The 25,068-nt window shown below is 45.5% G+C and overlaps 1 protein-coding gene across 1 annotated transcript in view; it reads right to left on the reverse strand.

The window, feature by feature from the left end:
* Positions 1 to 591: 591 nt before the first annotated feature.
* The window catches only part of grm8b (glutamate receptor, metabotropic 8b), a 102,461-nt gene continuing 77,984 nt past the window's right edge, over positions 592 to 25,068 (reverse strand). The window contains exons 8-11 of the mRNA XM_030427089.1: positions 17,854 to 17,993; positions 15,849 to 16,784; positions 4,544 to 4,790; positions 592 to 1,215 (exon numbers count right to left, since the gene is read on the reverse strand). Of these exons, the coding sequence (XP_030282949.1) occupies positions 1,166 to 1,215; positions 4,544 to 4,790; positions 15,849 to 16,784; positions 17,854 to 17,993 (1,373 nt within the window). The 3' untranslated portion in view covers positions 592 to 1,165. The remainder of the gene's footprint in view (positions 1,216 to 4,543; positions 4,791 to 15,848; positions 16,785 to 17,853; positions 17,994 to 25,068) is intronic.

Below are 25,068 nucleotides of genomic sequence, written 5' to 3' on the forward strand. Positions count from 1 at the left end.
GGGGAGGCGAAGCATTTGTTACTGTATCTTCTGAATAAACATGTCAGAGTCTCTCTGGTCACATCCCACTGAACATCCTCAATGAAAAATATTCTTTCTCGTTAAAACAGAACTCACGTTCATACACGTCGTCTTCACGAGGACCACTGGACGAATGCCGATGTGCAGCCGCTCCAGTGGAGTTTCAGCACGACGATCTGCACTGGTTACATGCTTCATTTGGCTTCATCTCTCCAGAATGATTTGGTTTAACTACTTTTTAATTGTGAGATTTAGTAGCTGTCATGTGCACCAACAAACATCTGTGTTGTGTTTCTGCAGCAACACGACTGCGAGTGCTGATCGTGGCCGTGGTAGACAATGCTCTGAGTCCACGCTGCGTTTCAGCAGCACCCCAGAAACATCTTTTCCCTGAGAAGTTTATTTTTGACGGAAGCAGACGACAGCCGCATCATCCTGCACAGGGTGGAGCAAGTCAAACAGTAAGTCAGACAGTGGAAAGACATCAGTTTTCAAAATAAAACACCCTGTGCAGACTCTGAACCACCCACATTCGAAGATCATTTAAACAGATTGAGCCACGACACCGACTTGTGAAACATTCCTTTATTATAAATAGATCATTTGTATAAAAAACTGCATGCTTCAATTCAACCATGGCATTTAGACATTTCACAACCAAAAGCTACTTGTTCAATTAGCCGAAAAAAACAGCGACGGACTCATCTCATAATGCAGGTCGACGGACGGACGACATGAGACAAGAACCAGAAATTTTCACAACCACAACTTTTTTTTTTTTCTTAAACGTACAATTAGAATAACAACAAATATGGTTGGTCCCCACAATTTATTTTTTGTATTTCTTTTTGAAGACTTGTTTTATTTATTTATTTATTTTTTCCCAGGTTACCATCCTGTTGCGTCTTCGCGGTTTGTCGGATGGTTTTGACTTGTGATCCGTTCAGGTTTTCGGCGCCGGTCGAGCCGGTTCGCTGCTGTCTGTAAACATAAAAACACCACACGTGTTGCTTCAGTTCGTCAGTCGTTCAGATTGTTCAGAGCGCCTCCTTTCCTGTCTCGAGCTCTGACGACGTCTCCTCCGAGTCTGACAGAGCTCCAGTTAAATGTCCCGTGACGTCTTCGTGTTGAAGGCGATGTTTTTTCACATGGCGTGGTTGGTGTAGCTGACGTAGGTGTTTTTTGTTGGCGGCACTGAGGAAAGAAAAACAAACGGCAGTTCGTTAAATTGGCAACTTCACTTAAATTTAAAGTTTAGTTCAGAGGTCAGAGGCTGATTTCTGATCAGTGGATGTCACAAGTCAACAGACAACGATGCAGTCAGAAGAAACCTGATGAATTACATAAAGCAGATCGACTCAGTAGCAAAACAAACATTTGATTCTTAACATTCTTGACATTTCTAGCGGCACGTTCAGGACATTTTCGCTACTTAACATTTCTAATCAAACTGTGAGGGAGCTGGATTTCGCAAGATGATCTTGTGATCATGGCAATCCATCTTGCCACACTTCAAGCTATCTGCTTGAGTCCAAATTGAAGTTCTTCAGAACCGTCAACATCCTTCGAGGAACCACTGACAGCTGCTGGCCTGGTTGAGGTATGATGGCCAGTAAGAGAAGCAAATGTTGGTTTGAGAGGTTAGAATAGCTGCTATAGCATCAATTACATCAGAACTGGAGAGTTCATTCCCTTGAAAAAAGAGCAAAGAACGGAAATGAAGGTGATAGTGCTCTCCTACTGCTGATCTTGTATATGTAGATCTGTGATAGACAGATGGTTCATCCAATCGCTGGTAAGTATTCTCTTGAACACTTTCCTCAGATGACTTGGCAGACCATCTGGTGCGTCAGGTTAAGAACGAGTGTAGTTTAATTACCTTGTTTGTTTTTGAGAGATCAACTCTGCTAACGTCTTGTGTTCCACCAACTGAGCCACCACTTTTTTGTGCTTTCTGGTTGGGCGCCTTTCAAATCACGATGTTAACGATGGTCACAGCAAAGTAGTCGATATCTGTCGGCCATCAGAGTCTTTATCCGCTGAACCCAAGCCTGAGAGTTTATCAAAATAGGATTACCCCTCTGAACAGTGTTGACTTGGATTTTTTGTAGCATTTGGACCAAACCAAGTGTTTTAATCCCATTCAGTTAATCTGTAACTGTATCTTCCTCTCTGACTGAACACTGCAGGGTTGAATAGGAAGTTCAGCTCTGTGTGAGGTCTGTAAGTAAAAACTGATGTGAGCTGCAGCTTGTTAGATTATAAGCAGATCAGTTCAGTCAGCACGTCTCTGATGAGTAAACAATCCGACGTCTCCCACTTTTTCTGCTGACGGACCGAGAAGCTGCTTTGAAGTGAAACTCCGAGCTGTAAACAGTTTGCCTTCATCAGATCTGGTCCCAGGTGACGTCTAAACAAAGTCAAGTCAACTTCCTGTTACATCCTCATTACTGCAGAGAGGCTCCACTCTCACTCCGACCGGTCTTCTTACAGTATATCTTTGTTTTGTTCAGAGAGTGATTAAAGGTGTTTGTGGTTCTTCATCACCTGCTGCCGGCTGGTAAATCCGATAAGAAGATTTATGTGGATCCACTACAGCCTGACACAGCATAGCCAAAGGTATGTGGACACGTATTCTCATCTCATTGCTGCATCAAATCAACTATAAAGCCACGTAAGCGCCGCTGATAAACATCTGACGTAGAGCGGATCAAAGAATCTGTGATTGGACGCCATCTTTCCAAAATCAGAGTCTCTAAAAGTTTGACAATTGAGGACTGAACAGGAAAACCCCTGAAGTAGTCGTGTGATTGGTCTCATGTAAACCCAAGTGCTGGTTCGAAGTAGGTTCAACCTTTAAAGGGATATTCCGGTGTAAGTTTAATCCATGGTCTAACACAACGTGAAACTGTGTTAGACTCCCTCTCGAGAGATCAAGTTAGCAGACCGCTAATTTACGGAGTTTTATCAACCTCAGAAACGACCGCACGACAACAATACACTGCAGTAAATGGATCCAAATATAAACCGCCTACCAAAAAGCCACAAATAATGCTCAGAACAGCACCAAACTTCAGCAACAGTACAAATAGGGTCTCAGCACATAGTCCGGGGCATCTAACCTCCGCTAGCTTAGCTGGATTTCTATTGGGAAGCTAAAAACAGATTTCAACTCTCCTCCATCAGCTTCCGAGTGCGGTTAGAAATGCTCAATTCCGTTCTTTTCCCTGTCCGCTCTCGATAATAACTGTTATAAACTGGCAGGTAAGACACATATGAACTTTGATTGCTTTTCCATGGAGTCATAATCATACATTTTCATCCATGAGCCGCGGAACTCTACTGCACTCGGTAATCGACTCGTCGGGACTTCCCGTCAACAGGAAGCTGCTGCAGAAGAGTGGTAAATTTAGTCAGCTTTTCAGTAGAAATCCAGCTAAGCTAGCGGAGGTTAGATGCCCCGGACTATGTGCTGAGACCCTATTTGTACTGTTGCTGAAGTTTGGTGCTGTTCTGAGCATTATTTGTGGCTTTTTGGTGGCGGTTTATATTTGGATCCATTTACTGCAGTGTATTGTTGTCGTGCGGTCGTTTCTGAGGTTGATAAAACTCCGTAAATTAGCGGTCTGCTAACTTGATCTCTCGAGAGGGAGTCTAACACAGTTTCATGGTGTGTTAGACCATGGATTAAATTTACACCGGAATATCCCTTTGAGGAACCGGTTTGCTTTTCCACAGGGCCACCGTAGAGTCCCAGCATCGCTAGGAACATCTACAGCAAACTACATCATCTCTTCATGAGTGTTTCTCCTGGCTGCATGACTGGACCTCTGACCACTGTTGCTTTTATTCTCCTGCTAATAAGTCAGAACATGCGACAATAGCTAGTTTTAGCTGGTCGTTGGATGAAATAACTCCCCAAGCCACTGACGTAAAGGATTCTTCTCCAAGAAAGTGTTTCCTGGACGAGAGCCAGTTCTTTGACTGTCGTATTGCAAAGAACTGGTTCCAGATCTGAACCAGCACCTGAACCGCCTTTGGGTAATAATGTAATTTGCACATAAAAAGAAGAAGTTTTTATTCTAGTTGCATCTCCGTCAATCTTTCTCACCTGACACAGATCCAGTTCTGTTTCATCATGTTGAGTCGTGCTTCTGAAAAACATCTCCTGATTTTGCTGCTTCATAATAAAAAGCTTTTATTGTTTATCACTGAATTTGCAGAGCTTTGCTTTGGAGAGGAAGAGCTTCTACACCTGCTCCTCTGACCAGGACGAGTGCGTCTGTAGTTACAGACCCACCATCGACCAGGTAGCTCTGTTGTCATGGTGATGCAAATCCCTGCCGCGCCGGGCTGACGTGCCGAGTGCAGCCGAGCCCGACGTGTACGGAAAAGCTCCATTAACCTGACAGAAGGTGTGATGCAGAAGAAGTCATGCCGTGTATAATATGTAGGCTATATAATATATAATATAATGTGCTCTGATTTCAGACCTATTAAAAGGTGGTGGGTAAGAACTCACCGCTGGCCTCCACGCCCTCGCACAGCTCCGTCTTCACCTCGCCGTTGGGCCGCTCGGCCGCCAGCTGCGACAGCTTGCTGGTCATGGTGGCGGCGGTGACAATGGCCTTGAAGCTGCGTTTGCGTTTGGGGACGTTCTGCTCGGGGTGGAAGATGATGATGTAGACCTTCGGCATGTAGAGCATGCCCAGAGAGACGGAGGCGCTGAGGCTGAGGGAGACGGTCAGCGTGGCTGTCTGGATGTACATCTGAGGAGGAAACCAGAGGAGGGAAGGAGTTACAGGGCGGCCAGTGAGATTCAGGAAGACATCATCTTTAACAAACATCACCATAACTGGGAGAAACTTTTACTGTGAAGTGAAGATCTAAGATTGTGTTGTCATGACTCAAGTATCCGTCATCGAATTGGAATTTTGACAGTTTTGACTGCGTGCAGATAAAACCGGAAAGATGTACTTAAATGTTAATCTGAAGGTTTGAACTCAGCAGTAATAATTCCATCAGCCTTCATTAAAGCAACAGATGGTCGACTCCGCTCGCTTCATTTGCTGGAATCAGTCTAGTGGCTCGTGTTAGCGGCTGCTCAGGCTGATACTCTGGCTCCAGACCAGCCGTCACTTAAGAGTTTTTTTTAGACTCTCCAGCTGACTGGTGGAAAAGTCAAAGTGGTGAATAATATCCTTGTTGACGTGTTTCGATCATTTTATTTAGCTTTTTATTAATTATTATTAGTATTACTGCTATTGCTAATAAAACTCAACACGGATTGTCACAGTAAAGCTGATCAGGACGGAGGGTGATCACTGTTTTGAGCTCCTGGAAGATTTTTACTGTGAAACATCTGCAGGAAGTTATACGTTTCAATGTCAGTGGCTCAAACATAATCACAAAGACGACAAAGTGGAAGCAACTGCAAGTAATACATGAATAATTGATTTCTGCTTTAAGTGGCGAGCTATCCATCCGTTAGCTCTACACGTCGCAGGGAGAATCAGCAGAGGATGAAGTAAAAAGAAGCCGCCTGCATCGTCTCATATGCAGCAGTACTCCTGATGTGTAAAATTGTTGGAGTTGCCCTTTACATCCCAGCTGAACGAGTGTTTAACTGTCGGCGCTCCATCACGCGATCAGCTGGACGATCATTAACTCATAATCTCGGTCTCTTTAAACAGGATCAACAACAGAGCGGAGCAGCACCGCGGCTCCCTCGCTCTCCTCATCTCAGCTTGACAGATGACCCTGAACGCATCATTAGGCTCCGTGCTGCGTTTATGAGCCAGTACGAGACTATTGATTCTCTGTGTTGTTATCTCTGTCTGCGGTGTGCTGTGAAGGCCTCTCGAGTGTAACTGCGGGTCTTTACTGACAGAAGGAGGCATTTAGAAAGCTGATCCACAGTCAGGCACACTGTGAACCTGAAACAGAGCAGACGAAGCAGCGGTCTCCCTCACTTCATGCTCCAGAGCTTTCAAAACTAAGCTCCCAATTCAAGTAATGAATTAGTCTAACTATTCATTCATCTATTTCTTTCTAGAGCAACTTCAGCAGAGTGTAACCCTTCAGTCACAACACCAGGAACGGATTCATGTCCAATGGAGACGGATTTACGCTGAAGACGTCTGCTGCTCGTGTCTGATGGATGTGATTTATTTGAATATTGAAACCGTGACGCTCATTCTGCAACAGTGAACATTATATCCACGTCAGTTATCAATCAATACATATAAAAGCCGGAGGCACGGAGCCTGAATGAGACATCAGTGTGGACGCTGAAGGTAAAAAGGTCGAGTGCTTTCAGTCGTGACAGGAAACATTAAAGTCGTTCGTGTTCTCCCTCGTCGCCGCCGTTGATCCTGATAAAAACTCGTTTTGGGGGGGTGAAAACCAACCGCCTGCTGCTGCAATAAGAAACTGAGTTATTCAAGCTTGCTCCATCACACACACACACACACACACACACACACACACACACACACACACACAGCATGCAGAGCTCAGCCGGGCAGCACAAACCTGTTTCCTCTTCCCACCCTCCAGCATCTGTCACAACACACCTGTGCACACGCTCCCACACAAACGCCGCCCAGCCGCCACCGCTGCCCAGAGACCACCCACGTCGCCATGGCAACCACCCCCCACGTTAAGTCGATGCCCGGGTTAATGGTCACTCTGACTGAGTGTCGAACTGACGGGAAGCCGCTCAGCCACCAGGACGGGGAAAAAAGGAAGGAAAGGAACAGGAGGCGACAGATGGCGAGTTTTCCCCCACGAGAGAGCCCCCAAAAAAAACAACAGCGACGGTGATTCCAGCAACACATCAAGGAATCATTATGAAAATGTATGACAGACAGCGAAGCATAAACTCATTTGTGGGCCTGCGAGGAAAGAACAAGCTCTGAAGTGATTTATGCGGTCGCTCCGACTCAAGCTGTTACTGCACAAAAGCCATCGCCACGAACGGTGTGAAGGTCAGACGAGTGTGAAGACGTGTCGGAGGAGCAGCACTCTGTGGTGCATTAAGGGAGGTCCGTCCACTCTGAGCCCCGTCCGAGTGTCTTCCTCGGCCTGCTGATACAGCTGAGCGGAGAACGAGCTGAGAATGTGTCGCGCCAGTTTTTGTCAGCATCGTCAAATCAGCGGTTCATCAGCTGTACGACACCGAGCCAGCTTTGTCTCCTCCTCCAGACGGACCTTTTCTAAACCAGACCAGGAACATACTTCAACAGTATGTGTGGAGAAATGTGTCTGAAATGAAACTATTTCCATTTTAAGAAACGGTGCAGCCTTTAAAAAAAGTTTCACTCAACGTGAGCAACTTTAAATCCTCTGAAAGGAGAAGTTTGTGAAGGTGTGCGGAGGTTAATGGAGAGCTGAGTCCTGCGACTGGACAGCTCTCTGTCTCTGTGACCTGGACGCCACCTTCCCCGCCCGATCAAAGCGGCTGGTTTAGAGCTCAGGACTGTGGGAGGCTGAGCCGAGAGCAGCTGAGGCCCCGAGTGGAACTGGAGCGGCTATAATCTGAACGTCAGAAGAGACCAGGTGGAGGAACCAGACCGGCTCATACAACACCAGAATATGCAGGACAGTTTTTCATCTTTTTGGGAGATTGCGATTTCCCCGAGAGCTCAGAAACCTGTCGTAGGAAGCTGTCTGATACATTCAGACGGACCAGAAGTTTCAGTTTTTGTTGATAATTTGATTCTGTGCCTCTGCTGCACACTGATACTCCGTCCTCTTCATCCGGCCTGGAGCGAACTTTCCCTCCTCACTCGAGTAAAGAAAAAGAAAAAACGCTGCTTAAATGGCGGCTATGGATGGCGAGCAATAACACCGTGGCTGTTATTGACTTTCTCTCCACAAGTCTGAGGCTCATAACGAAGATAAGCAGCGGAGCAAAGCTAATCGCTGCTCACACAGTTCTTATAAAGAGAAGCAGAATAAATCAGTCGCAGTCAGACGGCATCGACTGCAGGTTTTAATGTTGTTCATCACAACAACACAACAACATCTCAGCGAGGGAACACTGTACTGTAAAGAACAGGCAATTAAAAAGATTGGGACTTTGATAAAATAATCTCATTTATACTTAGTTGTATCTCTGCCAGAGGTGGCAAAAGTCCACAGATCGTTTCCTCCAGCTGAGGGTAAAATAAAACAGACTCTGGTAAAAGTAGAAGTGCTGATTCAACGTCTTTACTAAAGTAAAAGTAATAAAATACAAACTCTGAAAAGTAAAAAGTCTCCCTACTAAGGACATTTCTAAAACTTCATCTATTAAAGTTAAAGGTAGAATCAGTGGGATTTGTCCCAGCTGTTCCTGAACGCACCACAAAGACAGTTGATTGTTGAGTCTCATTCCCAGGACGTCAAATAGACACATGTTGGGTTGGTAAAGCGTCCCGAGCAGCAACAAAGAGAGAAAATCAGAAACTCTCTGCAGATACGAGACACTAACATGCCTTTTCTCCACATTCCAGTCTCCCTCTCTGTCTGTTTACTGCTTCTTATGTCTTTTGTTTCGTCACGTACGACAAAGAAATGTAGTTTCAAAGCTGCGGACGGTCCAACAGTGTCAGACATCTTCAGAAACTTTACGTTTGGATGACTCACAATGATCCATTTTTCTTAATTTGGCGTTCAAAGACAGTCGTTTAGTTTGCAGATGAGGTTTTGAATCAGCACTCGCCACAGTACTCTGATTACCGTGACTCCGATTACTGTGACTCTGATTACTGTGACTCTGATTACTGTCACCCCGATTACCGTGACTCCGATTACCGTGACTCCGATTACCGTGACTCCGATTACCGTGACTCCGATTACTGTGACTCTGATTACTGTGACTCCGATTATTGTGACTCTGATTATTGTGACTCTGATTACTGTGACTCTGATTACCGTGACTTCGATTACTGTGACTCCGATTACCGTGACTCTGATTACTGTGACTCAGATTACTGTGACTCTGATTACTGTGACTCTTCACCTTGGTGAACAGTCCACAGCTGTTTCATTTTACATGTGTTGGTTTGTTACATCTGGAGAGACGTGTGTGAGGACTGATGCTTATTCCTGTTTAATTTCAGTCCTCCCAGATAAATCCTGGCAGTGTGTTGGTTGTCGGCGCTGATAATAACACTAATAATAGCGGCGTTAGCATATTAATATGATAAAGTAGCTCATCAGTGGAGGTCAGGAGAGTTAGATTCCCTGGAGGAGCAGCTGTGGGCGGAAGCTGCATGTTAATCTTCTCTTGGATCCTCTGGCTGGATATCAAAGCCTGGTTCATTACGTATGGAGGCAGCGCCGCTCTCTCCCAGCGGCCCTGACTCCTCTCCCTCTACCTGTGAACGGGAACGCCTCCTCGGGCGGCCGGTGGTGTGTTCAGGGCCCAGCACTTCTGATGTGCTTATTAGTCATTCTTTGGCTTCTCTGTGTCTCTGTTGGCCTCAGCTGGAGCTGGCACACAGTCGACTGCTGCGTCTGCTGTAAATGTCAGCGAGCGAGTGAGCGAACGGCTCCAGATTCACAACTGAACCTGAAAGATCAGCTGATTAGTTCAGGTTCAACACATTAAAGATGGGGTCTAATTAGTCTGTTTTTAGACTGGTTAAAACTTAATTCATGCACGTCAATGTCGGGTTAGTTTCAACAGGTCAGCTGTGGTTTGGGTCACAATTATGTAGACCTTTATTTTAAGGTCAGAACAGTTCTTTTTCTTCTTCTTTTTCTTTCTTTTTTAGTATAAGAGTTATCAGATCTCAAATGCGTCCTGAGTGCCTTCACACCTGTGTTCACAGCTGTCCTCTTGGGTTCAGATCACACAGGGCGGGTTTTGGTAATAGCAGGTCTGAAGCGGGTCGGATTGATGAACTGTGATAATCAGAAAAGCGCTCTGTGCGTTGGTGACGTTTGTAGGTTTAAATCCGTCCAAGATGAATTTGACTGTGAAGCGTTTCAAACCCCGACGCTGAATGTTTCACAGAGCTGCGGGTGCTCACACGCTGAATATCTCAGCCCACAAATAGACATTCAGCTTCTAAAATAACACGGCGAGAGGCTGAGAGAGTGACGACGGGCGTACGACGGGTTAATATCACCAAACGTGGCGACAGAAACGCTCTGCTGTCATCTTCATCGACTGGATGTTCAACCTTAAAGTAGAAAATGAAGATCTGCAGCGCGGACGGGGATCAATAAGCGCTCTGTTTCACAGCTGTGTTTTAATAAGCCACTTTAATGAAGAGCTTTATCTTTATTAAGTTACTCTACACTCCCACAGAGCGACAGAGGAGGAGGAGGAGGAGGTTTACAGCACGATCGTTTCGGGCTGCTGAGAGGATGAAACGAATACGATGACACAGACGCTCCTTCCTGATCGGTGTGTCATTCCCTCCGTCCTCGTGCCTCCAACACCTTGCCATCAATGTGCCATCAGTGAATGATCTCTTATTTAGTGCCATCAACCTTACATGAAGCGAAAGCCAAAACTGGTACCTGGTGGGATAATCCTATCAAAGAGGAATGAGGAGAACATTTTCCAGAAATTCCAAATCCGTCCTGATCAACTTCAGCGAACAAAACTGCGTCTGCATGTGGAAGCAGGACGATGTGGCACGTTTTGTACGAATGTAAATACGGGAGGACTTCCGGTGGCGCTGCAACAAAATGGATGTGCAGTGGTGACCCTCCGATCAATATTACAAAGCATCAAAACCAGTTCAACTCAAATGTGAAAGAAGGAAGACTGCAAAGGAGTCACAGGCCGAACATGACAGTGAACAAAAACAGGATGACGATGTTGAAGAAACAACAGCGTGAGAAGCTAACCAGAGTCTGACTCCTCTCTCCAACGAGCTGAGAGACACTTAACAAGATGGGAATTTAAAAACTATGAAAGAAGACGTTACTGAATTAAAGGGATATTCCGGTGTAAATTTAACCCATGGTCTAAATCACCGTGAAACTGTGTTAGACTCCCTTTCGAGAGATCAAGTTAGCAGACCGCTAATTTACGGAGTTTTATCAACCTCAGAAACGACCGCACGACAACAATACACTGCAGTAAATGGATCCAAATATAAACCGCCACCAAAAAGCCACAAATAATGCTCAGAACAGCACCAAACTTCAGCAACAATACAAATAGGGTCTCAGCACATAGTCCGGGGCATCTAACCTCCGCTAGCTTAGCTGGATTTCTATTGTGAAGCTAAAAACAGAGTTCAACTCTCCTCCATCAGCTTCCGGGTCGGGGAAGTCCCGACGCGACGATTACCGAGTGCGGTTAGAAATGCTCAATTCCGTTCTTTTCCCTGTCCGCTCTCGATAATAACTGTTATAAACTGGCAGGTAAGACACATATGAACTTTGATTGCTTTTCCATGGAGTCATAATCATACATTTTCATCCATGAGCCGCGGAACTCTACTGCACTCGGTAATCGACTCGTCGGGACTTCCTGTCAACAGGAAGCTGCTGCAGAAGAGTGGTAAATTTAGTCAGCTTTTCAGTAGAAATCCAGCTAAGCTAGCGGAGGTTAGATGCCCCGGACTATGTGCTGAGACCCTATTTGTACTGTTGCTGAAGTTTGGTGCTGTTCTGAGCATTATTTGTGGCTTTTTGGTGGCGGTTTATATTTGGATCCATTTACTGCAGTGTATTGTTGTCGTGTGGTCGTTTCTGAGGTTGATAAAATTCCGTAAATTAGCGGTCTGCTAACTTGATCTCTAGAGAGGGAGTCTAACACAGTTTCATGGTGTGTTAGACCATGGATTAAATTTACACCGGAATATCCCTTTAAGAGACGCAGTTCTGCTCGAGCTGCAGAGTCAAAACACAATCATGACAGAGGCACGAAACCCGGACAGCAGACCTGGAATCAGCCTGCCTCCAAAAGAACGTCACGCTGCTGCAGTAACAGAAGATAATGAGGAGATCAATCAGTGAATTTGTGACTGATCCATTTAAAAACAACAGCTTACATTACCTGCTGATGTGGCACCACACGACCTCGACTCAGGGATCAATAATAGTTAATTTCCTACAGTTTCATGTTAAAGAACTCGTCCTGAAGAAACTCGAATAGCTGCAAATACACAGCAATGTTAAAATGATATTGCGCTATAACTTTTATATCTACAGACTCTGCATTAACTCGCGAAATTCCCTCAAAGTGCCTCTTTCATCACAGTCGCTGCGCCCCGCATGCAGGCGCGACGCTCACATAAACATATTCATCGCTAAAAGACGCTGAATCTGTGATGTCTGAGCCTGCAGGTGACGCTTCCTTCAACACCACATCAAACACACAGAGTTACCTCAGCGGGCTGCTTCCAGACGGAGAGAAGAAGAAAGTGAAACATTCATTAAAGAAAAAAAAACCCCATAAAGGTGACTTCTTAGTTTATTCCCCCTCCTACAAGCCTTCCTGAAGGAGCTGCGTCTGACAGTTATCGCCACTTTCTGGCAGACAAACAACAATCAGCCGCTCTGCACGCTGTCATTAGGCCGGTCTGAATGAAGGGAGGGTTTGAATGTCTCTCAATCATTTTGTTTTTTCCAGTTTTGGCACAATTATCTCGATCGATGGGCGGATACTGGCTCAGAAGTCCCCCTGTTCACTTGACATATGGACAAATAACAATGTTGTCTGGAGTCTGAAACAAAACCCGGTTTTTATGCAGACGAGAAATTAAGTTTTCAAAGGGATGACCCACAGACCTCCTGCATGACACCAGCTCCTGCTGCGTTAACTCACAACCCTGTGATTTAGAAAAAAAGTAAAGCAGACATTTGTCTTTGAATTGTCCACAAAGCTGGAGAGCCCCCGCTGACAGAAATACCATTTTTCACTTTCAGCCTTAAAGTCGCTGTATGTCAGAGAAATGATGATGATGAAACTCCAGGAAATGATTTTTTCTCTCCACAGAAGATATAAAGCATCGAGGAGAGAAAGAGTTGACGGATGAATAAATGTGGAGGAGCCCGACAGAGAGACGAAGAGCTCAGGATGCCAAAAGGAAAAAAAAGTTTTTCTGAAAAATTCACCACAGAGTCACAAAAAGTGTGGAGCGACCGGGAGTGTCTGAGAAAAGTTCAGCTCCTGGACGTAAAGAACTAAGAAGCCCGAATCCAAAGTGCACTTCATGTTTCGGATCGTGCTTCTTCTCACGCTCGCTGTTCCGAGTGCGGCAGCTGCAGATTTTATTTGAAGATAAACTGAACCTGGCTACGATTCTGCGAGCGGTTGAGTGGGAGTTACAGCTGCTGAAAAGGCCAAACCGACAGTCGATCAACAGCGCTGATCCCTCGCTAAATGAACAGGCCGACCTCTGACCTCCTGCAGTCTACTTCCTGACGGCTGACATTTAGCTTTAAGAGAAACTCCGACATTACTTCAATCTTTCTCTACCTTTGAATTCTGCTAGTGTGTAAACTGAACTAAAAGTCTCCGGCAAAGAAAAAACACACTTGCATCAGATCATCCTGTATCGAGGCAACAGAACAGTTTGAGGTCGAACGGTTTCGCCGCATGAATCGACTCAAACTGGACTTGGATTTAAATTTTAAATGTAAACTCTGACGTGCAGCGGTTGTATCGATACACCTGGTCTGATTATGTGAAACCTGTCACATTATTCACGTGTTCACAGCAGAAAACTCTGGTCAGATTTAGCTGCAGCAGCAGCAGCAGAGTTGATTTACAACAGCATTCTGTGAATAATGGATGAAGACGGCCTCAGGCGGTTGTTGTGTGTCTCTCTCCACAATTAACTGTGTGGATGCTGCGAGGTCTTAAATCAAACAGTGCATCTAGAAAAATATTAAATACAGTTCATTTTTGTATTAAGTTATCCTGGAAGTCTTATTCTTCTTATTCCATATCTGCCGGTTGCAGTTTTTCAGAGCTTTGTTGCAGAAGAATTGTCTTCTGCCTGCAGACTTTTGTTCTCTGAAGCCTCCGGGAGGGAAAAGCCGCCGGCTGCTTGACGTGACGCCTCGGTCTGTTTGGCCGACGGTGATGTAATCTTCACCTGAGCATGTCTGAGTGTTCGGTCTGAAATCTGCTGCATCGGTCTTTTTCTCTGGGTATAAATAACACGCGGTAAAAACTGAGATTTCTAGTCCCTGTCAGATCAGAGTGAACCTGAACATGTCAGATACTCTCGGCTTCTTCAGATGGCACCTGTTAGCTTTTTTAGGGGGTCATCGTACATGATATTCTCAATCCATATTATTTGAGTGATTTGAAAAAAAAAAACTGCTTCAAGCGTTTGTGCTGCCGTTTTCTAATTTCCCTCACACAGTCTTGAACGTTTGATTTCACGTCCGAAATGTCGCTGTCAGCCGTGCAGTGTTCCCTGTTCATATCCTAAACAACCCTTCAGATCCTTAGTAACCGAACAGTAGCAACAGAAAAAGACTGATAAACTATATTTAGAGGAGATCTCAGCGAATCGCTCCACCTGTCCTCTAGATCTCCCCACAGACACGATAATGAGCAAAATCCTCCATCTGGCAGCTCCCTTACTGCAAACTCAACCCAAAAACTGTTGTCTGAATGTGCTAAATTTAATTCTGCTCTAATTAGTTTTGTGTTCGAGAGGCTGCAGAGCAGACCGGGCTGCGCCTGTGGTGATCAGAAACTAATCAATCATCAATCAGTCAGTCAGAACAGAGAGTGGCCTACAGTAAGGCCCAATCCCATTTACAAGATTTACCCCCGACCCCCCTGAGAACAGCGTTACAGCGAGCGGTGGTTATGAAATGTGACAAACCCCTCAAGACCCTCATACGTCATCATCAGCATCCACGGTGTTGACGTTTTGACTGGACATTTTCAACATGGCGTCTTCATCTGCGGTGAAGTCCACGAATAAAAGTGCTCTGCTACAAGACGCTAACATTAGCAACCAATGCTCCAACCATACACTGATATTACAGGAGCGGTGCCACGTGTAGCAACTTCATTAATGTGCCAAAGTTATATTTCAGGCCTCATATACCATCGAACAAATCAGCAATAACAGTGCAACGTTAGCAAGTTAGCTCGTTAGGGGGTCATTCCTATGTTCCCCGGGTCCTATGTTCCCCGCTTTGTATGGAACCGGGGAACATAGGTCCATTTTTTAGAAAAAGGGTCCTATGTTCCCCGCTGTTCACCCAAAGGGTCCTTAGGGTTAGGTTTGGGGTTAGGGTTGAACAAACTGGGGAACATAGGACCTGGGGAACATAGGTACGCTCCCCTAGTTAGCTCCTGAGACATCAACAACAACAACAGGGTCTTCCCTCTTATTTCTCATAGCTTCATGTCTGTTATTCCAGCAGTGACGTGCCAGCAAAGAAATGGCGTCTAAGCTGAAAATGTTCCCAAAAAACCACCCACAGTGCAGCGTGTGAAGTCGTTTTCTCATGATTAATTAGCTCGTTGTCTCGGAAAAACAACATATCATAGGAAATAATATGTTTGACCGTGTAGGGCTCCCGTACAATCCCCGCCATGTTCAATTTGTCTTTGGTAAAGAACTTGGGTGGCAGCTCGCCATCCGCCATCATTGTTGTGTCTTAGTCTGTGTTGGCCTCTTTTAACTGTAACGCCTCAGCCTGTGTATCAGGATACGTCCTCGAGTAGTACGCTTCTCAAACTCATCACGCTGTTATTAGTGTCTCATGAAAACATGCATGTTGCGTGAGTAAATGCAGATGCAGCTGACAGCGTATGTTTCCATTAATAAACTCTGCTGCGAGGCAGAACGTTACATTAAACCACGCCAGTACATTATTTATCAGAGAGGAACACTCACCCGCTCTGCCGACTGCGCCGTGCCAAAGAAGATGGGGATGAAGGCGAGCCAGATGATGCAGGTTGTGTACATAGTAAATCCAATGGGTTTGGCCTCGTTGAAGGTCTCTGGCACGCCACGCGTCTTGATGGCGTAAACAGTGCATGTGACCATCAAGAGGATGCTGTATCCCAGCGAGCAGATGAGCGACAGGTCGGAGATGTCACACTTGAGGACGCCGCGAGCGTTCCCAGGATCCTGCGTGCGCTGCTCACCGTAGTCCACAAAGGTGTGCGGCGGGTCGGCGGCGAACCACACGAGGACGCCCAGCAGCTGGACTGAGATCAGAGAGAAGGTGATGACCAGCTGGGAGGCAGGTGAGATGAAGCGCGGCGCCGTCACCGCCTTCTTGCCCTGCTCGAAGATGCGGTGGATGCGGTTGGTCTTGGTGAGCAGAGCGGCGTTGCTGAAACACATGCCGAGGCCCAGGAAGATTCGACGGAAGGAGCAGACGGCAACATCAGGCGCGGCGATCATGGGGAACGTGATGATGTAACACAGGAAGATGCCCGTCAGAAGCACGTAACTCATCTCCCGTCCCGAGGCGCGAACGATGGGCGTGTCATTGTAGCGGACGAAGGTGACGATGACAAAGGTGGTGGCGATGATGCCCAGAATGGAGATGAAGACAGGCAACAGCGCCCAGGGCGAGTGCCACTCCAGCTTGATGATGGGGATGGGCTGGCAGCCAGTGCGGTTCTGATTGGGTCTCTTCTCGTAGGGGCACAGGTCACAGGTGAACTCGCTGGCCTGGAAGTGGTACCCCTCGCAGCGCTCACAGTGCCAGCAGCACGGGACACCCTTCACCACCTTCTTCCTCTCGCCGGTCCGGCAGGGCAGGCTGCACACCGAGGCCGGCAGCGAGGGGTCGCCCGTGGTCCACTGCATGCCGTCCACCTGAGGAAGAACCAGGCCGGTCAGAACCTTCATCTTCAGACAGAGAAGCCGAGCAGCGGCACAATCATCACACAACGACATGTTTGTTTAACCATCGCTCGAAACCGGAGTAAATAAATCAGCAGGTAACCATGGCAACAGCACTGATGCTTCAGGCGCCGTTAACTGACAACACACACACACACACACACACACACGCGGACATGGAGGTGGATTTAAACACAGCTGATTTTCACTTTCTCTCGGTCAGCGGACAGAAAACAATCCCAGGTGTCGACCTCAACACAATAACACACTCCCACACGGAGACAAAGCGGATTCATAATGTGGAAATATTGCAGGAGTTTACAAAGTTAAGAGAGGCGGTTACACCGGAGGGATCACAGAACTGCCCCCTGCTGGTCAACATGTCTGTTCATTAGTACTTTTCTTGATTACGTTTGGAAGAATGGGAACAAAATGTGTGTTTCAAGTAGTTTAAGGAGTTTAACTCATGAACAGCGGGAGGCAAATTGTGTGTGTTTTTTTTAATAAATGAAACAATCACTCCTGCTGATGTGTTTTTCTTTTGATGCAGAACAAATCTACTGCAGCACCAATAAATTATCTTTATCTTTCCTGCTTCAATTAGTAAAGAGGACCTTGAGCTGAGATGTTCTGCTGATTGGCTGCTTCCAAAGTCGTGAGTAAACAGTTTCATAACCTGCTGCTTTTAGTTAGTTAAGACAGAGAAGGTTGAGTTTAAACATCTAACGGCTGGAGAAAAATGTCAACACCCTCTCATAAATCAGTTCCCTGTAAATCTCACTTTTCGCCACTGGGCAAGTTTAATCAAGGCACAAAGGAAGAGACACTGTTTTCCCTGGTCACTATCCTCAGCTAACAGTGGAACAACTGGAATGACTGTGGAAAAAGATAAGATAAGACAAGAACGAACTGACAGACATTTACTTCGTATTTAAAAACCTGCCCAGTCAATGTTTCGGTCAGTTGTTGGGAAAGGAACCAAAAACACGAATGAATGAATGAATGAATAAAAAAGTAGCAGATTGAGATCATTGCTCCTCACGTTCAGATGCAGCTGATTGGTCCAGTGTCCGATGACCTTGTACTCCGCCACCGACCGGTTGTTGATCTGGTACTGGAAGATGTCGTAGCGTCCGGGGGCGTCGCCGTTCTCGTTAAAGGTGACCGGAGTCCCTGCACTTCCTGTCAAGACACAGACACACAGAAAAAGGCTCAGATGTTTCTCAGGTGTCTCCAGGTAACACACCAACCTCACCTTCACTGCTGTCTTCTGAAGGTAAGCACGCCGTGTGTTCGCTGTGCTACAGGCTTCACCTGAGTGATGAGACGATGCGCTCTGTGTGATCAAAGTGTTGTTTTTGTTTCAGTCTTTGGTGTCCGCCTGTGTTATCTTTCTTTTTAAAAAAAGCAGTGAGCTTTTATTTCCTCTCCGTCTGAATCATCTCTTCACAGTTTCCCCGCCGCCTCGTCACCAAAACAGCCACACGAACGTCTTGTTGCCATATTGACTAAATCCCTCCTGCCAAGTTAAAATCACATGCTGTCTGACACTGTTTGCACTCAGCCTCCACTTTAATAAGAAGAAGAAGAAGAAAAGAAAATCATCTGAAAGCAAAACGCACAAACATTTTCATCTCAGCCGTCGACCTCCGTCAGACTCTAATGTTTCCAGCGTTCCTCCTGAGCAGTGATGTCAAAACTGCCGCAGCGTCGAGACCACGCGGAATATTGATATTGTGACGTTTTACATATCGTGTTTTCTCATGTGTGACTCTTTTTTTAATGGTTTGTAAGATTTCATGTGGATTTGAAAAATGAAAAAGATGGTGCAATGTTAAAGGAACAGTTCGCCTCAAACTGAAACATCATTATCTGCTCACCACCATGGCGAGTTTTTCGGAGTCAACAAAACATTTGTGGAGCTTCACAGCGCGAGATCCAAAACTGATGTGACAAGAAGGTATTCACACTTTTTATGGGCGGTCCAGCTCGTGCACCCACTTCAGACGGGATGCTTTCGGCTTAAAAAGGGAGTAAATAACAATCAATAATACATCATATTGAGCTCTCTGGCTTTCCAAAGACTTGCCCGGCGTTCCAGTACCCATAGTACCATAAAAAAAAAAGATTTAGCATGTCCCAATATGAAGTATGTGAAGTGCAGTATGCCAAAAATACCAGGATGTTCTTCTATATCTTGTCACATTTTGCAGTATGCTTTTCTGGCTGTTCTGACCCACAATCCTTTGCACACGAGAAGATACGTCACATATGTCAACACAAATTGAAATCTAATATTTTAATCTATCTCAGGTTGTGGTTTTTAAATAGAAAAATGTTTTTCCATGTCATCTGTTTCTTTATTCGTGGCTGTGACACAATAAAGAATCACATTTTAAAGTGAGAATTGATGGATTATAACACGTTTTGGCGTGTTTGAACATCCGGATGTTCAGTTAATCCTCCTGTACTCGACGTTTTGTTTTCAGATTCAGTCGTTCAGCTGCATTGTGTTGCTGTCGTACAGTAGCGGCGCTGCATCGCTGTCTTCCTCGCTACAGGGCAAATTTAACATCGAGGAGAGCCGAGTCTCGAACTTAAAGCAGATCCGCTCGGAGACGCTGAAGCGGAGACGAAGAGCAGCAGATTGGAGTTAAAGAGCAGAACAACAACAGGAAAACAAAACAGATTCATAATGAAGTGAGTGGGCGCCGGTTTGATTCTATCCTGCCCCGATTTCCTTCTTCAACATGAATAAAAGCGGCACAAATCACATCAGCGTGGCTGTGAATCACCAGAGCTCGCCTCAGGTTGTAGAAACCCCTCCTCCCAACACCGCCACCTCGTCCTCTCCATCCCCCACTTCACTCCACTTCACTTCACTTCACTTCAGAGAATCTGTGTTGATACAGAATTAACATCCTCGCTCCACATTATCTCTGCGGTGACACGAGCTGCAGCTTTCTTATAAACACAGTAAAGACGAACCGCAAACACACAAACAAACAATCTGCAGATGATAAAACAGATGTTCAAGCCTCGTAAAGAACCAGACTGATGGTTTCACATGTTTTAGCTCATTTGATTCAAGCAACACATACTTTACGTTAAGTACATGCTAATTAAGATATTGTTATGCTGAGGATTTTGATGTCTATTCATCCAGATTGGAGGTTTTTCAAAGTGTATTTGCAGCTCGCCCGGGGGGATAGAAGGAGGGTCTCTGAGGGAAAGACATCAGGTAAAGACGCTACGTGAGGGAGAAGAGACAGGTGTGCTACTCTGAAAACAACAGGAAGACATTAAACATAGTTAATGTTCACTGGGAATAAATGTCCATAAATTAGCTTAGAAATCAGGAAAAAGATGCTTCAGATCTTCACTGAGATTCAGTGACAGTCTGTACATCTGTAGGTACATGGACGAGCCACAATCCAAATTTTACTTCCACGTAAATATAAATTATATTCAAATATCCAGAAATATCTAGAAATATCCAGATTTAATATTGTCTTGAAGAAAGGTTCCGTTTGTCTGTTCGGGTCTGTTCAGATCCAATCCAACATTTTGGATTAATTCTCTGAAGATTTATTTAGATAAGTTGTTGCTGTTCTTTGGTCAGTTTTGGGTAATCCATTTCTTAATTAACAAACAATATATATGTTGATGAAGGTTCTCAGCCATCCGGGTCATTGTCAGAGCTGTATCGTAGACAACTGGACCTGTTCTCTTCAGTTCTAACTACCTGAAGGAGTCTGTAAACTCTGGTCGACTCTGTAAGGACACTCCCACACAGAGTTTAATCATCTCACACTGATTTATTATAATTTTTTTTTGCTCATACATCATTAAAGACGTGCACAGCATTGTCAAAATTCTCTCACGCCGTCGTTACCAACACTTGTTTCCAAAGAGAGCATCCTTCGACACTTAAACTACAAGTACTCGCTGAAGGTGATTTTATTGCAGACGAATCAAATCAAATCAGAGCAGAAAAAGACTCAACACTCCATTAATCTACTCATTCGATCTCAATGGATCCCACAGCAGCAGCTCTTCTTCACCACGCTGACAGGAAATGTGTGGAGCGAGGCCGCAGAGTTTCACTGAACAGTCTCTTGTATCTGTTGTTTGCGAGAGACCTTGGCGGACGGTGTGGGCGGTCGGAGCTGCAGCCTCGCAGGTCGTCTATTCACCGGCGTGATAAAACCTCTGAGCGTTTGCACTCTGCTCTCACATCCTGCAGCTTTACCTCCATTCAGGTTCATTCGCCCATCGTTAAACTGTGAAGATGTTCCGTCGATCTCAACCTCGCCGAGTTTTGATCATTTCTGATTTCACACTGAATTACCTCGAAGCGTTTCGTCTGTCAGTCCCGTCAGATGTCTCGATCTCACATGCCACAGGGAGCGACGCCGACGTCGACTTTTACAAATCTGTCATCGCCGACCAGGAATCCTGACAGGTCACGACTGCTGGTGGGGTGATTACGCATGTTGAAATTGCAGAGCAGGTTTGTGAAATTATATTTCAGCTTTTCAAAAAGAGTGAGAGAGAGAGAAGAGACCCTGCAGACAGCCGATAACCTGAGAGTAGTTTAGTGGTTTTATTTTCAATTAAAAGTAGAAAAAGTCAGCCCAGAAGCCACTATAAAATGTTGGCTGTTCAAGTTCCCATCAAGTTGAAATTGCTGTTTAAGGGCCTGTGTCCACAGAGGCTCTTTTTAATTGTTCCCAATGAGGAGCGAGCGTCTGCAGCAGCAGGCGGCCGCCCAGAGAAAAGACGCTTCTACGAACGCTTCGAGTCAAAAATCTCTCACTTTTCAGAAACTTTCTCCTGGAAAACATTCTCGTTTTATTTGTTTCCCGTGGATCATGTCACCCACACACATCCTCTCGCTCTGACGTCCTGATGTCAAATAACACTTTTATGTTTCTACAAACCACGCCATCAGATGTGTTTGTCTCACTTGTTTGACATTTGTACAATCATCACATTCAGTGTTTAAAAGTTTTTTACATTTAAAACAAGAGCAAAGGCAGTTCCAACACTGAGGATCAGCGACTGGTTGAATCCCAGCTCATTCACGTGTCTGTCTGGCTGATGATTGGTCGAGCACAAACTGTACTTTTTGCACAGTTGTGTTTATGTTTGTCTGTGAGCTGCCGGTGGCCTCGGGGGGGTTTAGACGCACCATCCGGAGTTCAACATGCGATCCAGCTGAACGTGTCACTCTGACAAGAAAGAGAAAGATCGTATTTTCCCCAGATGTCGAAACTGCTCCTTTAATCCTGAAGTTCACACGGCGCGGCGACACACCGCTGAGCTCTCTCCGGATGTTTCCTCTTCCTGCTTTGTTCAGCAGTTTATAAAAAGCTGCATATTTGAAGTGAAGTCACAGCGGGAGGAGAGCTCTTCACATATTCATCACTTCACTCACCTACAGTATCTCCCCCTCCTCCCCTCTCCTCCCCCCATCGCTGATCTGACTGTAAAGGGTTTTTCTCTTCCTGCAGTTCCACGGGGTCAGTCACGCTGCGTCCCTCTTAAAAACGGCAACAACAAGCTTTTATCGCCTCTCAGTAAGCATCCACTGTCCAAATGAATCAGGGGGGATCTCCCTGAAGCCCCCTCCTCCCTTCCCTTCCCTCCCTCCCCCACTCCTCTCCCTCGCTCTGCTGATCGCGTTCGAGAAGGACTCGAAGATGGCGTTAGCACAGCGGCCGTAACATTAGCACAAGCGTCTCAATTAGCCTCCCCGACGCTCCTCTAAAAATAAGCGCACAGGCGAGGAGCACACGGGTGAGTTAGCGATTAGCCCCCCCGGCCGCCGCCGCCACAGCAGAGGCCCGCTTCGTGCTGGATTCTCTGCGTTTCATACACGGAATTATGGGTAACCTCGCTGCCCCGCGTTCAGGGAAGTGAAGCATAAAGAAACAGAAAAGCAGCCAGAGTTTGATTTATGTCAACGTTTGATGTATGTGAAGGCCCAACGGAGCATGCTGTTCACAGATTCACACAGGAAAGCCCCAAACGAAGCATGACATGACCGTGTGTGTGTGTGTGAGTGTGTGTGTGTGTGTGTGTGTGTGTGTGCGTGTGTGTGTGTGTGTGTGTGTGTGTGTGTGTGTGTGGAGGGCTGAATAAGCTCAATCAGGCAAAAATCACACATAAGCCAAATGCTGCTGAGCCAGGATTCAGCGGTGATGCACGTGTGCCGCTGCAGCCTGAGGAAACGATCTGAGGCTGCCGATTAACTCGTTATCATCGTCTTCAGTTCATCGCTGAGACTTTACGACGAATTAAAGCCGACGTCGGTCTGCAGTAACACACAGTCCAGTCGATTCCTCTATAGGTGGCGAGGATTAGTAGATCCAAAGAGAAGCGGGAGAATATTGGAGATGTTTGCTTCACAACTGAGCAGATAAATGATTGAAAAACGTTCTAAATATTAGTTTATAAAAGATCAGAGCTTCATTATTACACAACAAATGATCAAGGATTTTTAAGTAATCTTTCTCTGTTCATTTTCTTGTATTTTGCTCTGTATTTTACAGCCCCAGTGAAGGTTTTCTGACATCAGCTGGACTTCAGACGAGAAAATAAATCAAAACCCCGAGAGAATAAATGTTACTGCAGCACTGCAGATGTGTTGAGAATGGAAATTTCTTTATGTTGCAGCTTTCCATTTTTTTATGTTGAATTTCCTGTTGGTTAGGGTTAGAAAAACATTGTGTTTTGTTCCAAAATATCTGTTTTGGTCGCCACAAACACCAACATGTGGTCTGCTCTTTGACGCTACAGAAAGAAGATAGAAATGTCTCCAGGTCTCCTTAAAAAAACACCCGATTTAAAGTCACCGCAGATGAAAATGTCTCCAGGTTTCTTAAATTTTGATGGAGCTATTACAGATTAAGTGTAAAGTGAAGGATTACACAGCTCAATAACGTTTTTTCGGTGTGATTTTTGAGGATCAGTCGTAATCCTGAAACTGCTGCTTCTACTGAGAAGAGACTGAAAAGTTTCCACCCTGTCATAAAAAACAAACAAAAAGTCCGACTCGGTCCTCTCAGAGAAATCAGAGCAGGAGCACACACGCATTATTTTCCTGCAGAGAGAGGTTTTCTCCTCCGGGCTTCAATCTGAAAGACGACTGAGTAATCTTCCTGTCTGTGACACGTTTCCTGTTTCTGCCCTTGTTTGCTTTAATTCACTGAACGAGGCACCGAACTGTTTAATGTTTAAAAACGACGGCGTGCCGCCCCGAACCGGCTTTAACCGAGCACAGATTTACTGTTTCGGGGCCCGCAGCTGAAATTCACCGCTGATTCAATGTTTAATGTCTCTCCTCCTCCTCCTGAAGAAATAACAGCCAGCAGCTCCTCACATCCATCAGCTGCACAGAGATGAATCCCTGAGAGCGCATCACCCACAGAATCTGCTCCATCTCCTCCTCGCTCTGTTTTATTTTTGTCCCATATCTCTCTGTGCTGAGCAGGTAGATAGAAAAATTATTCAAATTGAATCCCTGCAGGTGGAGGGGAGGAGAGAGGAGAGGAGGAGGAGGAGGAGAGGGGGAGTGAGACATATGGAGATATAAGAGAAGATCTTCTGTATGATGTATTATAATTTACAAAAGGAATCCTGGAGGAGAGGAAGGTAGAGAAACCAGCGAGGAGGAGGAGAGGGGGTTTCTTTATTCCAGCCATAATTACTGAATGAAAACAGTTTTATTGGTTGAACGGAGGACGAGAAAGTGACGCTATGAGAGAAGAGACAAACTATTTAAAGCATTTTGAACAGAAAAGCCTTTAACACCAGAGATGGCAGCTGAATGACAAACATCCCACCATCGTCTGCTTTATAACAGCCGGACCAGTCAGCAGATCATCACGTCACGTTGCTGCACGGACGAGTTGAGATTCACGACAGTTTCAGCTGATCTGACGCGGCTGCAGACGGACTTTGTAAAGCCATGGAAGAGATTTAATTCAACTGAGCACGTATGAACACAAATAAACGTCTTTGTCTGGATCCGACTACATCCGGAAGATGTTAAAACTCGTTTTAAAAAGTCTTAATTATTAACGAAGGAGTGAGACATCTTCTTTCTCATCTCTGAGGACGACCTGCACATTTCAGACACCATGAAGTAAACACCTTTGTTCATTTAACTCTCTCTCCTTCAAACTCAGCGCCGTCTGAACTTTAACACACACGACAAGGAGCTAGACCAACATGTCGACCCGGGTAATGT

The sequence above is a fragment of the Sparus aurata genome, chromosome 8 (genome assembly GCF_900880675.1).
Source record: "Sparus aurata chromosome 8, fSpaAur1.1, whole genome shotgun sequence".
Taxonomy (NCBI): Eukaryota; Metazoa; Chordata; class Actinopteri; order Spariformes; family Sparidae; genus Sparus; species Sparus aurata.